Source organism: Canis lupus, chromosome 16 (assembly GCF_048164855.1).
Source record: "Canis lupus baileyi chromosome 16, mCanLup2.hap1, whole genome shotgun sequence".
Lineage (NCBI taxonomy): Eukaryota > Metazoa > Chordata > Mammalia > Carnivora > Canidae > Canis > Canis lupus.
The window spans coordinates 34481568-34495000 of NC_132853.1; the positions used below are offsets into that span (position 1 = coordinate 34481568).

Below are 13433 nucleotides of genomic sequence, written 5' to 3' on the forward strand. Positions count from 1 at the left end.
AATGCAGGGCATGATCCTGAATTGAATCCTGGACCGGGACACACACACACAAATGCTAGAAAGGATGTTGTGAGTTAATTGAGTATGGGCTGCAGTCTAGGTAATGACATTATATCCATGCTAGATTTCCTGATTTTGATCCTCGTATTTTTCTAAAGATTTTATTTATTTATTTGAGAGAGAGAGCTTGAGAGCATGAGCAGGGGGAGGAGCAGAGAGAGAGGGAGAAGCAGACTCCCCACAGGGAGCCTGACTTGGGGCTCAAACCCAGGACCCTGAGATCATGACCTAAGCTGAAGGCAGATGCTTAACCAGCTAAGCCACCCAGGCACCCCTCATCCTTGTACCTTGATATGGAAGAGAATATCCTTGATATTAGGAAATATAGCCTCAAGTCTTTAGGGATAAAGGAGCATGATATCTACAACCTACTTTCAAATGATTGGGGGGGGGGAGGCGTGTTTGTGTGTGTGTGTATATTACATATACACATATACATGTATTCACATACTTAGAGAATATTTTTTTTTTACTTAGAGAATATTAAAGCAAATGTGGCAAAATGTGAACCATTGATAAAAAGAGTATAGATTCTCACAACTTTTTTTTTAAAGATTTTATTTATTTATTCATGAGAGATACAGAGAGGCAGAGACATAGGCAGAGGGAGAAGCAGGCTCCCCATGGGGAACTCAGTGAGGGACTTGACCTCAGGACCTGAGCCATCATGGGGATCATGACCTGAGCCAAAGGCAGACACTCAACCACTGAGCCACCCAGGTGTCCCAATTCTTGCAATTCTTATGTCAGTTTGAAACTACGTAAAAATTACAAGCCACCCTCATACACAAAAAAGCTAATATATAAATAAAAGGGCCCACTAAGTGCCTATCATGAGTGCTTTTTCATGAATGAAAAAGATCCACCCCAAGGCCTGTGTGGTTGCCTCCCCATCAAGCAGTTTGTCTTCTTCTTAGCTAACTGACCCTGATGTTGAATGCCATTAGACTAGACTGGATTTTGGTTTTTGGTTTTTTAAATTTAATTTAGGACAGCCTGGGTGGCTCAGCGGTTTAGTGCCGCCTTCAGCCCAGAGCATGATCCTGAAGACCCAGGATCAAGTGCCGCGTCGGGTTCCCTGCATGGAGCCTGCTTCTCCCTCTGCCTCTCTCTATCTCTCTCTGTATTTCATGAATAAATAAAATGTTTTAAAAATAAATAATTTAATTAATTTATTTGAAAGAGAGAGAGAGTAGGAAAAGGAGCAGAGGAAGAGGGACAAGCAGACTCCCCAATGAGCACGGAGCCCAACGTGGGGCTCGATCCAAGGATCCTGAGATCACGACCTGAGCCAAAACCGAGAGTCAGCTGCCCAACCGAATGAGCCACCCAGGTGCCCCACCATTAAACTGTTTAAACTAGAGTATGTAATATTTAGCTTGAAAACAGTTTTTTAAAAATTAATTGAAAGGGGAGTGCTTGGTTGCCTCAGTCAGTAGAGCATGTAACTCTCAACACTAGGGTTGTGGATTCGAGTCCCATATTGAATGTAGAGATAACTTAAAAAATTAAAATCTTGGGACGCCTGGGTGGCTCAGTGGTTGAGCGTCTGCCTTCTGCTCAGGGCGTGATCCTGGAGTCCTGGGATCGAGTCCCGCATCCGGCTCCCTGCATGGAGCCTGCTTCTCCCTCTGCCTGTGTCTCTGCCTCTCTGTGTGTGTCTCTCATGAATAAATAAATCTTTAAAAAAATTAAAATCTTTAAAAATGAATTAATTAGTTAAAATAAATTAGAAGGGGGAAAAAACCTCAAATGAGAAGAAAGTCAGTATCATAGAGTGATTCCATGAACGAATGAATCCATGAATGGGGAGTGAGTGAACGAGGGCAGAGCAGTAAGTGGGACCGGACGGAGCCCGCTGTCCAAGCCTGTTCATCTCCGGCCCCTCTGCCCCTCTAGGCCCTTTTTATGGCTGACCACACCCCGGCAGCCAGGCTGGCCAAAGTGCATGTTCCTCCCCGTTCTCGGGAGGTGAGGCCGGGCAGATCCCAAAGGCTTCCTCCGCGGCTAGAGCCCCACCTTCCTCCATTCCCCACAGGAAGGGCGCTGGGGAGGCAGCGTCAGGCTGGTGACTGGGAGCCCGAGTGCCCGTCGGTGAGCATTTCCCTTTCTTGTATCTCTGCTCCCCCTCTGTCCCCTTGAGCAGTTGGACCAGATCGGTGGTTCTCGACTTGGGCCACACATTAAAATCAGCTGGGGATCTTTTAAGAATTTCAGAGCCCAGAAGGCTCCCCAGACCCACACTATGTTGGACTCTTCAGAGGGTGGAACCCAGGCCCCCATGGTTTTTAGGGCTTCCCGGGTGACTCCAAGGCTCCTGTCACTGGAGGGTTAAATGAAATGCGAGAGTCATCACCAGACCCATGGGTTCCTCTCCTCAACACCCCCTGGAGGCAGCAGCTCTTTCTCGGACTTTGCCCAGCTCCACACACCCTTCACCAAACCTTCTGCTCTGGCCCCCAGCCTTCTCCACTTTTTTTTTCCTATGATTTTATTTATTTATTCATGAGAGACACACAGAGAGGCAGAGACACAGGCAAAGAGAGAAGCAGACTCACGGCGGCGGGGGGCGGGGGGGAGATCATGCCCTGAGCCAAAGGCAGACGCTGAGCCACCGGGTGCCCCCAAATTCACCATTTTTATGTTTAAAATAAAAGGATCTGGGATCATGGCCAAGGCAGTCTCCCAGGTATGGGCTGGGGTCTTCCTGCTTTCTTGTCACTCACAGCTGCTGAGGACGGGGTTGAGAGAAAAGGGAGAGAATTGGGGAGGATGGAGAGCCTGTTGGAGCCAAGAACCTAAGCGTTTGGCTTTTCTTCTCCCTGAGGTAGGATCTTGCTAACCTTTTCCATGGAGGGTGAACCCTGCCCGGGTCTAGCTGGGGGCCAGTGGCTGAGCTTCCTGGGGGGCACGTTCCCTTGGGTGAGCCCTATTAGCCTCCGGTGTCACTGGGTGGACACAGACCAAGGAGGGAGGAGGGAGCCATGAACTTCCCTTGCACCATCCCGTGCCCCTGAGTCTTACTTGGCCCATCTATGAAATAGGCACCCCCTGCCCCATCTCACCAGGCCAGTTACAGACCACATTGTTTCACTGCAGACTGATGCACTGAGTTTCTGAAGGTGCTTCCTACATGGTTGGGAACTTGTGCATATATGCGAGAGGGGATACTGATCTGAGGGACAACAGAGCTGACCATGGCTGAACCCCAACAGGATGTGAGCGAGAAGCCAGCAGGTGAGTCTGGAAGTCCTGTCTCCCATGTGGTCCTCAAAGATTTGGGAGGGGCCTGAGGGAGGTACAGGGGGGATGCTGCAGCCTGTATGGCCAGTGGCCCTCCCCAGCTCTGCCACCGGTGAGGCCAGGAGCAGAGCAAGTAGACGGAGCATCCTTTAGGGGGAAGCACATATCAGTAGCTGTGATGAAGAGCAGTAGCAGCCAGTGGTTTCTGGCGCTCACTTCTCTGCTTCTTACAACCTCGCAAGGCAGAGGTTTATGAATCCCATTTTCCAGATCAGAGAACTGAAGCTCAGAGAGGTTAAGTAACCTGTCTAACAAGTCACTGCCACTGTGGCAGAGGAAAACTTCAAACCCGGATCCGCCTGACTTCAAAGGGGGGTCGTGCTTTCTGACCTCCACGAGACCCTGGCCACACACAGAGGATCCTAATCTGACAGGTTCATCAGAGAGGAACATGCTTTTACAGCAGGCCAGGCTGGGGGAGGTTCTGATACTCTGTGTGGGGTGAGTGGTGGAGGGGCAGGAAATGCATCATTTCAGATCGGGTACCAGAGGCTCGCTCTTCCTTTCTTTTTTTGTGAGAGACACAGAGAGGCAGAAACACAGGCAGAGGGAGAAGCAGGCTCCTCGAGGGGAGCCCGATGCAGGATTCAAACCCAGGACCCCAGGATCAAGACCTGAACGGAAGGCAGATGGTCAACCACTAAGCCTCTTAGAGCCCTGGGTGCCAGAGGCTCTGAAAGGCTTCCCAGGAGAGGGGCTCGCTCCGTGGCCCAGAATGCAGAGCACAGAGGAGACTGCAGATCCTGCTGCCCTGGGAGAGGCTGGGGAGAGACTGGGCAGTGGAGAGAGTACTTTCTGAGCATGGAGCAAGGCTGGCTTCTTGGGTCTGCAATCACAGCAGCTGTGCAGGGCTCCACATTTAGAAAAGGTCACACATTTGGGATTAAAAGCTCTGTGGTCGCTGGCTTGACATTTTATTTATTTAAAAAATATTTTATTTAAATTCAATTTGCCAACATAGAGTATAACACCCACTGCTCAACCCTTCAAGTGCCCTATGGCTTGACATTTTACATAATTTTATCTTGTCTATTTTGTAAGTGAAGCCAGCCAGGACGATGGAGCATGTGCTGGGGGAGTGGGAGCTGGGAGCCTTGACCCCTGCATGTGCATGCGCTCCCACTCCCCATCCCTACCAGAGTCCTCGTTCTGTTGTCCCCTTCAGCCCCTGGCAGGCACTCAAGTAAGGGTCCCAGTTGAGGCTGGAAAGGCAGGGCATGCTCCAAGGGTGACAGGCAGGATAAGAGGCAGGAGCCTCTCCCCAACCCCCAGCCAGATACAGATGGGTGCAGGTGGGGAGGTGGTGATTCCTGGGGGAGTCGCCCATCTGCCATGGGTTAGGGATGTGGCTTTGGGGAAGCTGTTTTGCACACCTTCCTTTTGCTCTGGGCCCCACTGGTGTAGCGGGCCTTGGTCACATCCATGTCCTGCCATCTACTCATGGGATAGGCTCAAGCAAGTTACTTTACCTCCTTTCAGCCTTAATTTTCTTATCTGAAATGGGAATGTCAACACCCCAAAGGATTTTTTTTTTTTTTTTTTGAGGATAGTGAGGTTTCTATTTTTGGTTTTTTTCCAAAATGCAAATATGATTATGACAGCCTCGGGCTGAGAACTATCTAAGGCTTGGTTGGTGTTTTAGAATAAAAACAAAAACCTCTCACCTGGTCTAGTGCTTTCCAATAACAGTATCACGTAAACCACGTAGATATTTAAAAATTTCCTCGTGACCACATTTTAAAAAGCCAAGACAGGTGAAAATAATTTTAATATAGCTACTTCCCTTAATACATCAAAATTATCATTTTCACATACAACCAGTATTAAAAAGTACACATTTCACTTCTTTTCCTGTCTTTAAAATTGTATTTAGGGACACCTGGGTGGCTCAGAGGTTAAGCATCTATCTGCCTTTAGCTCAGGGAGTGATTTGGAGTCCCAGAATGGAGTCCCATGTTGGGCTCCCTGCATGGAGCCTGCCTTCTCCCTCTGCCTGTGTCTCTGCCTCTCTATCTCTCATGAATAAATAAATAAAATCTTTAAAAAAATAAAATTGTATTTAAAATTGTATTTTATGTATTTATCTAATTTCTTGTGGCTAGTGACTACTCAGTTGGATGGCCCAGGCCGCCCGGCCACAATCCCACGACCCTGTGGCAGCCTGCCCCACCTCACACCGGCCCTCCATGGTCTCTGCCCCACAGCCTTTCCTTCCTCAAAAGCTCCACTCCACCCACCCACAGGTTCCTGTTGCTGTTTCTAGCCCCAGGAATCTCATCTCTTCTTCTCCCCCTGGATCTAGTGAAGCCCAGCCCTCAGGGTGCTCTTCCTTGACCCCTTTCCATGCCTTCATGCTATATTGTGTCTCTGGCCTCATCATCCCCCGCAGTTGTAATGTCATGTTTACTTGAGGTCACTTGACCAGAATCTACCTCTCCTCTAGTTTTGCCAACTCTAGGATAGAGACCACTATGGGCTGTTGTAGTGGCAGCTCTAATCCTGTCCCTAGGACTTAGCACAGGGCCTGGTGCAGAGAGGGCTCCCTCATAGAGCAGGGCGGATGCAGTGAGAAGGGGAAAGGCCTGCCCCCCTGGTAAGCTCTCTTCCCTTCCCTCTGGTTGAGAAGATGCCTTAGAAAGGGACTGCACCCGCTGGAGAATTGGGGACGCGAGGCACTCAGTGCCCAAAATATTTAAGTAGAAACTTGAGTTAAGCACACAGATTATAAATATTTCTTCCCCAGATTACATACCACTTAAAAATAGCATCTCAGCTCCTTTGCATGATTTGGGCCGTGATGAACGAAAATCACTCTTCAAGTCTGAACATAATTACTGCCCTTTTCGTGACTTGGCTTTTCCCTTGAGGAGGCGGGACAGGGGAGCAGGAAGTGGAGAAGGGGCATCATCCCAGCTTAACTGGCAGAGCTGGAGGAGAGCCAAACGCTGAGGGGCTGTGGTTTCTCAACGCTTTTTTTTTTTTTAAGATTTTATTTGAGAAAGCACAAGAGGCAGGAGGGGCAGAGAAAGCAGCAGACCCCCCCACTAAGCAGGGAACCCAGCGAGGAGCATGATCCCAGGATGAGATCATGATTTGAGCTGAAAACAGCAGGTGCTTAACCGACTGAACCACACAGATGCCCCCAATGCTTTCTTTTTCTCTTTCCCAGGTGAATATAAACAAGGTTTGGATCCACAGCTGCCTACCGATCCAGGGGATGGCAGACCTGAGAACACCTGCGTAGGTGAGGACTCAGCCCCAAGACCATGTGGCAAAGCCAAACGCATTCCTTGGGTTCTTCTGCCTTCAAACAATGCTTCTCCTTCTTGGGACAGTGAGTGTGAAGATTCACTCAACACCACTGTCCGCCTCCCAACAAAAGATGGTGCAATTATCCTGTTTCTCAGACCCTATCTGTCACCTTGAAGTCCCAGGAATGTGTGTGTGTGGGGGGTGCAATAGGAATCACACAGAATCCTCTGCACCTCAACACAACTGCTTCTCTAGGATACAGAGCCCGAGGTCTCAACATTTCCTTGAAGCTTTCCAAACAACCAAGTTCAAACACCTACCATGTACATTATTGAATATTTTCAATACTATCCCGCCTTCAAACTGCAAGCTTTTTGGTGAGCATAATGGACGTCCACCCCAGAGCTTGCCCAACACCCCAAGAAAAGCCTCAGATAATTTGAAGTTTATATATACCAATCAAAGCTGCAAAGCTGCACGTCTACTCATTATTCAGTTCTTGGGATGACCTATGCGGTAAGAATGGATGAGGTCAACTGAAAGGCTTTAAATTGGTATTTTCTTTTGCAAATGAATTTGCAGGTGATCTGGAGCTGGTGCTGAAAGTCAGAATTCAGAGTCCCAGAGAAAATGACTTCATTGAAGTTGAACTGAACCGAGAAGAGCTGAGTTACCAGAATCTACTAAAAATCAGTTGCTGTGAACTGGGGATTGAACCAGAGCAAGTGAAGACCATCAGAAAGCTACCAAACACACTGCTCAGGAAGGTAGGGTTTGCAAGTCTCTCAATGCAGACTGGGTTCTAAATGGGCAAAATTCATGTTTTGTGAAGCTAATCATTTAGCCTTTGCATTTCTAATGCAAAAACAAATTCAAGACACTGGGAAACTCTGGCTGCAAGAGAGCCAAACATGGTAGCTATGAAATTCTCAATCCGGTGTTTTTACCGATTTGCACACCTGAATTATAAGCCCTTTAAAAGGGTCTGAATTATAACCAATGCCCAAATTGAAGACTCAGTTCAATGCATATGGCCCCTTCCACCTCTGCAAACCTGGCTGGTTGACAGTAAATGGCATGGTCCCCGGGAAGGAAAAAAGACTAACTTACTACCTTTATTTGCTTACAACAGTTCAGCCTTTGTAATCTCATGAAACAAAGTTGTTTTGCATCTTTATCGATATTTCAGATTCAAAATATAGATCTCTATTTTTAATTTCAGAAGGAAAAAAAAATCTCATTTCTCTGGACACTTTATTTAAAAAGCTTTCAGAATGCTTTTAACAATTCTCATTGATGCCATGGCTAATAGTATGTTCATTGTAAAGGAACAGCAGGATGATTGTATTTTCCAGATTTTTTTTTAATGCCCTTTTCTTTAGCAGTATCAATCTGCTATATAGTCCCCTTAGAAACCTACAATACAGACCAAAAAAAGAACAAAAACAAAAACTTCTCAACTGCTACCTCAGTTTACCACAAATAGAGAAACCGATACAGTAATATCCCGAGTTTAGGCAAGAATCCCAAAATGCTGGCCATTATTTTTAACCTTAATAATTTCACATGCTACTTATAAACCACCATATAATTTCTTTTACATGTTAAGGACAAAGACATTCTAAGACTACGGGACTTTCAGGAAATAGAACTCATTTTAATGAAAAATGGAAGCTCTGAATTAGAAGAATACACACCATCCCTGATAGAGAAGCCCTGCTACAACAGCAATGCTGCAAAACTAACCTATTAGAAAAATTCTGGAAATGAAACACTGGAATCCATGTTTTGTAAATAACCAAGTGGGAATGCATGTACCGGTTTGCTAACTTCATCTGTATCCTTTGGAAAATTGTTCCCTTGATTCAGACTTCTCTGGGCAGGGAGAAATTTCAAAGTGCTTTGACAGAGCTTTTTTTTTTTTTTTTTTAACTGTATAGTATGATACTTATCCCAAGTTTATTTTGTAGAGTTGTACCTCAATCCTGATCAGGCATAGGTATTTACTACTAAGGTTCAGTCAGGATGAATAGCTGAGGTCTGTTCGTGTGAACTGCCCCAGGGCAGGGTAAGCTGATAGAGCTGGGAAAGCCAAGACCCCCTCGTTCAATCGGTGCTCCACTTTAAAAAGATTTTTAGTAATCTCTACACCCAATGTGGGGCTCAAACTCACAACCTTGAGATCCATTCACCGGATCCTCCCACCTTGAGCCAGCCAGGCAACACCCCTCCCAGCCCCCACTGGTGCTCCATTTTTAAAAGCATGTCACACCACCGGGGCACCTGGGTGCTACAGTCAGTTAAGTGTCCAACTCTTGGTTTTAGCTGAGGTCAGGTCAGGGTCCTGGGATTGAGCCCCATGTTGGGCTCTAGGCTGTGTGGAGTCTTAAGATTCTCCTCTACATCTGTCCCTCCCAATCTCACTCTAAAATAAAAAATATCTTAAGGAAAAAATTTAAAAAGCATGTCCCACATATCACATAATTTCCTTACACTTTTAAACTTGCCTATAAAATAGCAGGACTTAATATGACTTGAGTTACCACTGAGGCCATTTTTAACATAACTTGTAGAACAGCCAAGATACAGCTCACAGCACTAAACTCTGCTAATCAGATAAAGAAAACAAAGTTGGTACCCTTACCAACAACTAGCTCAAAGCTAGACTCCTCCTACCATAATACCTAGAATCCTTCTGGGTCCACTAGCCCAAACTTCTAGTTAAGAACTGCTGGAATTGGGGCAGCCCAGGTGGCTCAGCGGTTTAGCGCCGCCTTCTGCCCAGGGTGTGATCCTAGAGACCCGGGATCGAGTCCTACATCGGGCTCCCTGCACGGAGCCTGCTTCTTTCTCTGCCTCTCTCTCATGAATAAATAAAAATCTTAAAAAAACAAAAAACTGCTGGAATAGGGGGCACCTGGGTGGCTCAGTTGGTTAAGCATCTGATTTTGGCTCAGGTCATGATCTTGGTGCCCAGTGGTGGGCTCCCTGCTCAGCGGGGGTTCTGCTTGTCCCTCTCCCTGTGCCCCTTGTTGCTCATTCTCTCTCGAATAAACAAAATATTAAAAGAAAAAAAACTGCTGGTACTTTGGAGGCACTCAGCTAGCTGCTTGACCCCATTTACCCACTTAACACAGACCATAGTCACTTGTCTTCAGTTATTATTCCTGGACTCTTAATTCTCATGGAACTGAGCAATAAAATACCAGCGCCCCTTCTGGGGAAGCAATGTCGTCTCCCTCAGCAAGCACATTAATAGGTCACCATGGCCTCCTCTCCAAATTCTCAATACCTCAGCTTTGATGAAGTGTGGGGGACACACCAACACTACACTAACACCCAACTAAGTAAGGCTTTATTTATTTATTTTTTTAAGTAAGGCTTTAAAAAGCATGGGTACAGGGACACTTGGGTGACTCAGCAGTTGAGCATCTGTTTTTGGCCCAGGGCGTGATCCTGGAGTTCCAGGATTGAGTCCCACAATGGGCTCCCTACATGGAGCCTGCTTCTCCCTCTGCCTCATGAATAAACAAAATCTTTTACACACACACACACACACACACACACACACACACACACACACACAATACCTGAATGTGCAATTTGCTTAATACCCGTGGACCTCTTTGGGTGGGAGCATCTCAGCTTGAAATATAAGCTCATCACCAAAGGCACAGGTTTTCAAAAGACAATATATCCCCTAATGCAAGCCCATTTCACATAAGTGCCTTTCCACTGCCACAGGACGATGGACGGGATCAACCCCCAAGTGCCACTTCCCTAAGGTACCTGAGTAAGGAAAATTTGGGCAGGAGCTCAGGATTGACTGTTAGTGGGCCCAAATCACCCTTTGTGGGGAAGTAAGATTTTAGGTGGCGTTTTTAGGTGAACACGGTAGAATAAATTTGAAAAAAATGACTGTTGGGAGGAAAGCTTACACTATGTGGATAGCAGAACCTAATGTTGCCTCATGGTTAATTACCGCAATTCAACAGGGGCAGCAATTTATCACCAGGCTGTTGAGCAAATTCAATATCCACTCAAACACAGTTTGCACAACAAAAATTATAAAAACTTATATCCTGTAACAAACATAAATGGTCTTAAGGCTGAAGATTAAAATTTGAGACTTCAAGAGTAACTTTCATTGTAATTTATACTTCATGCAGAGATTGTGGAAACTAATTTCTGAAGGTACAATTCCACTGCCTACAATTCCACTGGACTTTCACAACAATGTCATTTTAAGATTTTTAAGTCATTGAAATCAATCAGGTACTATAATGCTTATCCTAAAAGATTCCAGAACACATGCAGGTTAAAACATGGAATGATCTAGAATTCTCCTGTCATTCACAATCTACGTTCATTTACAATGTGTCGTCTGGTAGTGCCCCCTTCCATCCCTCAGAGCAGAAGTCCTTCCTGTACAGCTCACAGGCCTGACAGATGCCACCATGAGAAGGTGGCAGTGTTCCTCTTTTGCTCACCAATCTATCCAAGGTATCAGAATAGTACCTGGCACATCAGCACTTGGGGATACACAGAATGAACCTAGGGCTAGGCCCTAAACTCCCACTAGGGGATTAAAGGCTGGCTGGGAGGCCACAGTTGGGGGTAAGAGGTCCACTCCTGATGCAGGTGAATTTTATGCACCCGCAGATACATTTCTACTTTCAATGACTTCCCTTTTAAAGTGTGAACATCTAACACTTCACAGTACCCCTCATTAAGAGAACAAGGCCAAAATGGAACTGCCCCTCTTATCTGACAATCTAATTTGAACAGGAGAAGGCTGTCCTGACCATGGGCCAGGAGTACTGTTCTTCTCACTCAGTAGTTCCCTTTCTGGAAGGGCGTGAATTTGCAAGAAACGTACAGCAGAACAAAAGCAGTAGCTCCCCCGCTGACACCCAAATGAAAATTATGTAAAGACAAAAATAACTGATGACAAAGAAAATACACTTAGGTTCAGCTTCTAGCTTTTAAAGAACTACAATTAAGGTCCTAAATCTGGTGCTCAAGAAGCCGAACCTTTTACACACCTGCCAGTCATGAAAAGAGGATAAATTTCATTAAATATGCTTACATATTTTATTAGTCACTACCTACTCCAAGACCTTTTCCCATTTTAATTTAAATTTTATTAAGAAATATCATACATATACAAAAGCACATAAACATACAGTTTAAAAAAGAAACCGCCCACCCAGCTTTAGCAACAAAGCATCATTAGCAGTTCCTCTGAAGGCTGTTGTTCCTTGCTCTCCATGGTCTCCTCTCCCTCCGATAGAACAGGTTAACACTGAATTTCATGTTAATCATTTCCTTGCTTTGCTTTTATTTACCATAGATTTAACTTAACAGCTTGGTGTTGACTTTCTCAGAAACGGAACCATAGTGGATGTACTCTTCTGCACCTTGCTTTCCCGACCACGGAGATTCATCCGTGTTCACACGTGTAGCCATAGCTCAGTTCAACTTCTGTGCAATTCCACTGTAGGAACAAGCCACGGAATCTATCCAGTGGACTGAAGGACAGGTGGGGTCTTCCCAGTTTGTTTTTGTTTTCCTTTTCTTCCTATTACAAACAATGTTGTTATGACATTTTCACATCCATGTCCTGACACATATGTCTCAGTTTCTCTAGGGTATATATCTAGGAGTGGAATAGCCACAAGAGAAGTTAGGGCATGGCCACTTATGCCAAACTACTTCCCAAAGCTGTTGTTCCTAAACATTCTTAACCTGTTGACAACTGGGCTACTTGGGAGGGCTGAGGGGAAGAAACAGATCAACTATGACTCTCAAACTGCATTTTTAAAGTAGGAAATTTAAAAATCTGATACAACAATGAAAAACATTTATTTCTTTGCTTTGGTTTACTTGAAATGTACTTTAAAAAACTACATGTTAAAACTTAAAAGGGCGGTCTCCTAGATCTCAAATATCTTTAAATATACGGAGTGAAAACAGCAAGATTTAAAACAGAAGGTGTACTTCATATATTAAAAAAAGGTCTATACATATATGCTTACATCCCCCACCACCCACCTCCCTCCAGAAAGAGTAATTGTTAACAGCAGTAGCTCTTGGAGAGGAAGAACAGGGACAAGAAGACGGAGAGATCACTTAACACTTCTACTGTTGTTTTTCTGAACCATGTGCAACCATGTACAAGCATTACAATACAAAATTATTTAAAAGTAGTCACCTGGGATTCTTTCATAACAACTAAAAATCAGTCTGAACTCACACTTGAAAACCAGCCCTGAACGAAGTCTCATCCCACAAAAAAATATACACAATAAATTCTGAAGTGTTTTCCTTTTGTTTCATGCACTTTAGAATGTTTAAAAATATTCACATAGCCCATCTAAAATGCATTTTTAAAAGCACAGAAAGGATGCAAGTTCAAAATATCCCACCCTAAATTGTTCCGTTGTAACAGCTCTAAAAACTTTAATCAGAAGGTGCCTAACAACCTGTATGTAGTCAAACAAAGTTTTCTCAGACCTCGAAAATAGGGTGGTTTGAAGAAACCAGACAGATTGCCTGCAGGTGTAATGTTATAAGGAGAGGAGATAAATATCTAAGTTGAAACATGACTAGTTCATTCTAACCTCAAGAAGGCAAGAAATGGGTTTTAACCCAGTATGAAAACTACAGCTGACCCTTGAACAACATGATTTTGAACTGCATAGGTCCACTCCTATGGGTCCCCCACACACACACACAGCCCAATACTGTAAATGTATTATTCTCTCTTCCTTATGATTTTCTTAACACTTTTTCTCTAGCTTACTTTACTGTAATCA

General features: G+C 45.0%; 2 protein-coding genes across 11 annotated transcripts in view; one reads left to right on the plus strand and one right to left on the minus strand.

Annotated features, from left to right (window-relative positions):
- Positions 1-2016: 2016 nt before the first annotated feature.
- On the plus strand, positions 2017-9143 carry ANKRD40CL (ANKRD40 C-terminal like). 2 transcript variants are annotated; one of them, XM_072780062.1, is made up of 6 exons: positions 2017-2154; positions 2789-2887; positions 3160-3297; positions 6533-6607; positions 7198-7382; positions 8225-9143. In XM_072780062.1, the coding sequence occupies exons 3-6, from the start codon at positions 3258-3260 to the stop codon at positions 8366-8368; spliced, it is 444 nt and encodes a 147-aa protein (XP_072636163.1). In that variant the 5' UTR covers positions 2017-2154; positions 2789-2887; positions 3160-3257; the 3' UTR covers positions 8369-9143. The 2 variants fall into 2 exon arrangements, with proteins under 2 accessions (XP_072636163.1, XP_072636164.1); XM_072780063.1 differs by lacking the exon at positions 2789-2887 and having other exon boundaries at positions 2026-2154.
- A 2593-nt stretch (positions 9144-11736) lies between these two features.
- LUC7L3 (LUC7 like 3 pre-mRNA splicing factor) overlaps positions 11737-13433 on the minus strand; it is a 30576-nt gene continuing 28879 nt past the window's right edge. For 5 of the 9 annotated variants that reach the window (XR_012008880.1, XR_012008878.1, XR_012008875.1 and 2 more), the window contains one exon: positions 11737-12196. The gene's annotated coding sequence lies outside the window, so the exon portion shown is untranslated. Of the gene's footprint in view, positions 12275-13433 lie in introns of all 9 variants that reach the window. The other 4 variants (XR_012008879.1, XR_012008876.1, XR_012008882.1 and 1 more) reach the window with 1 other exon arrangement.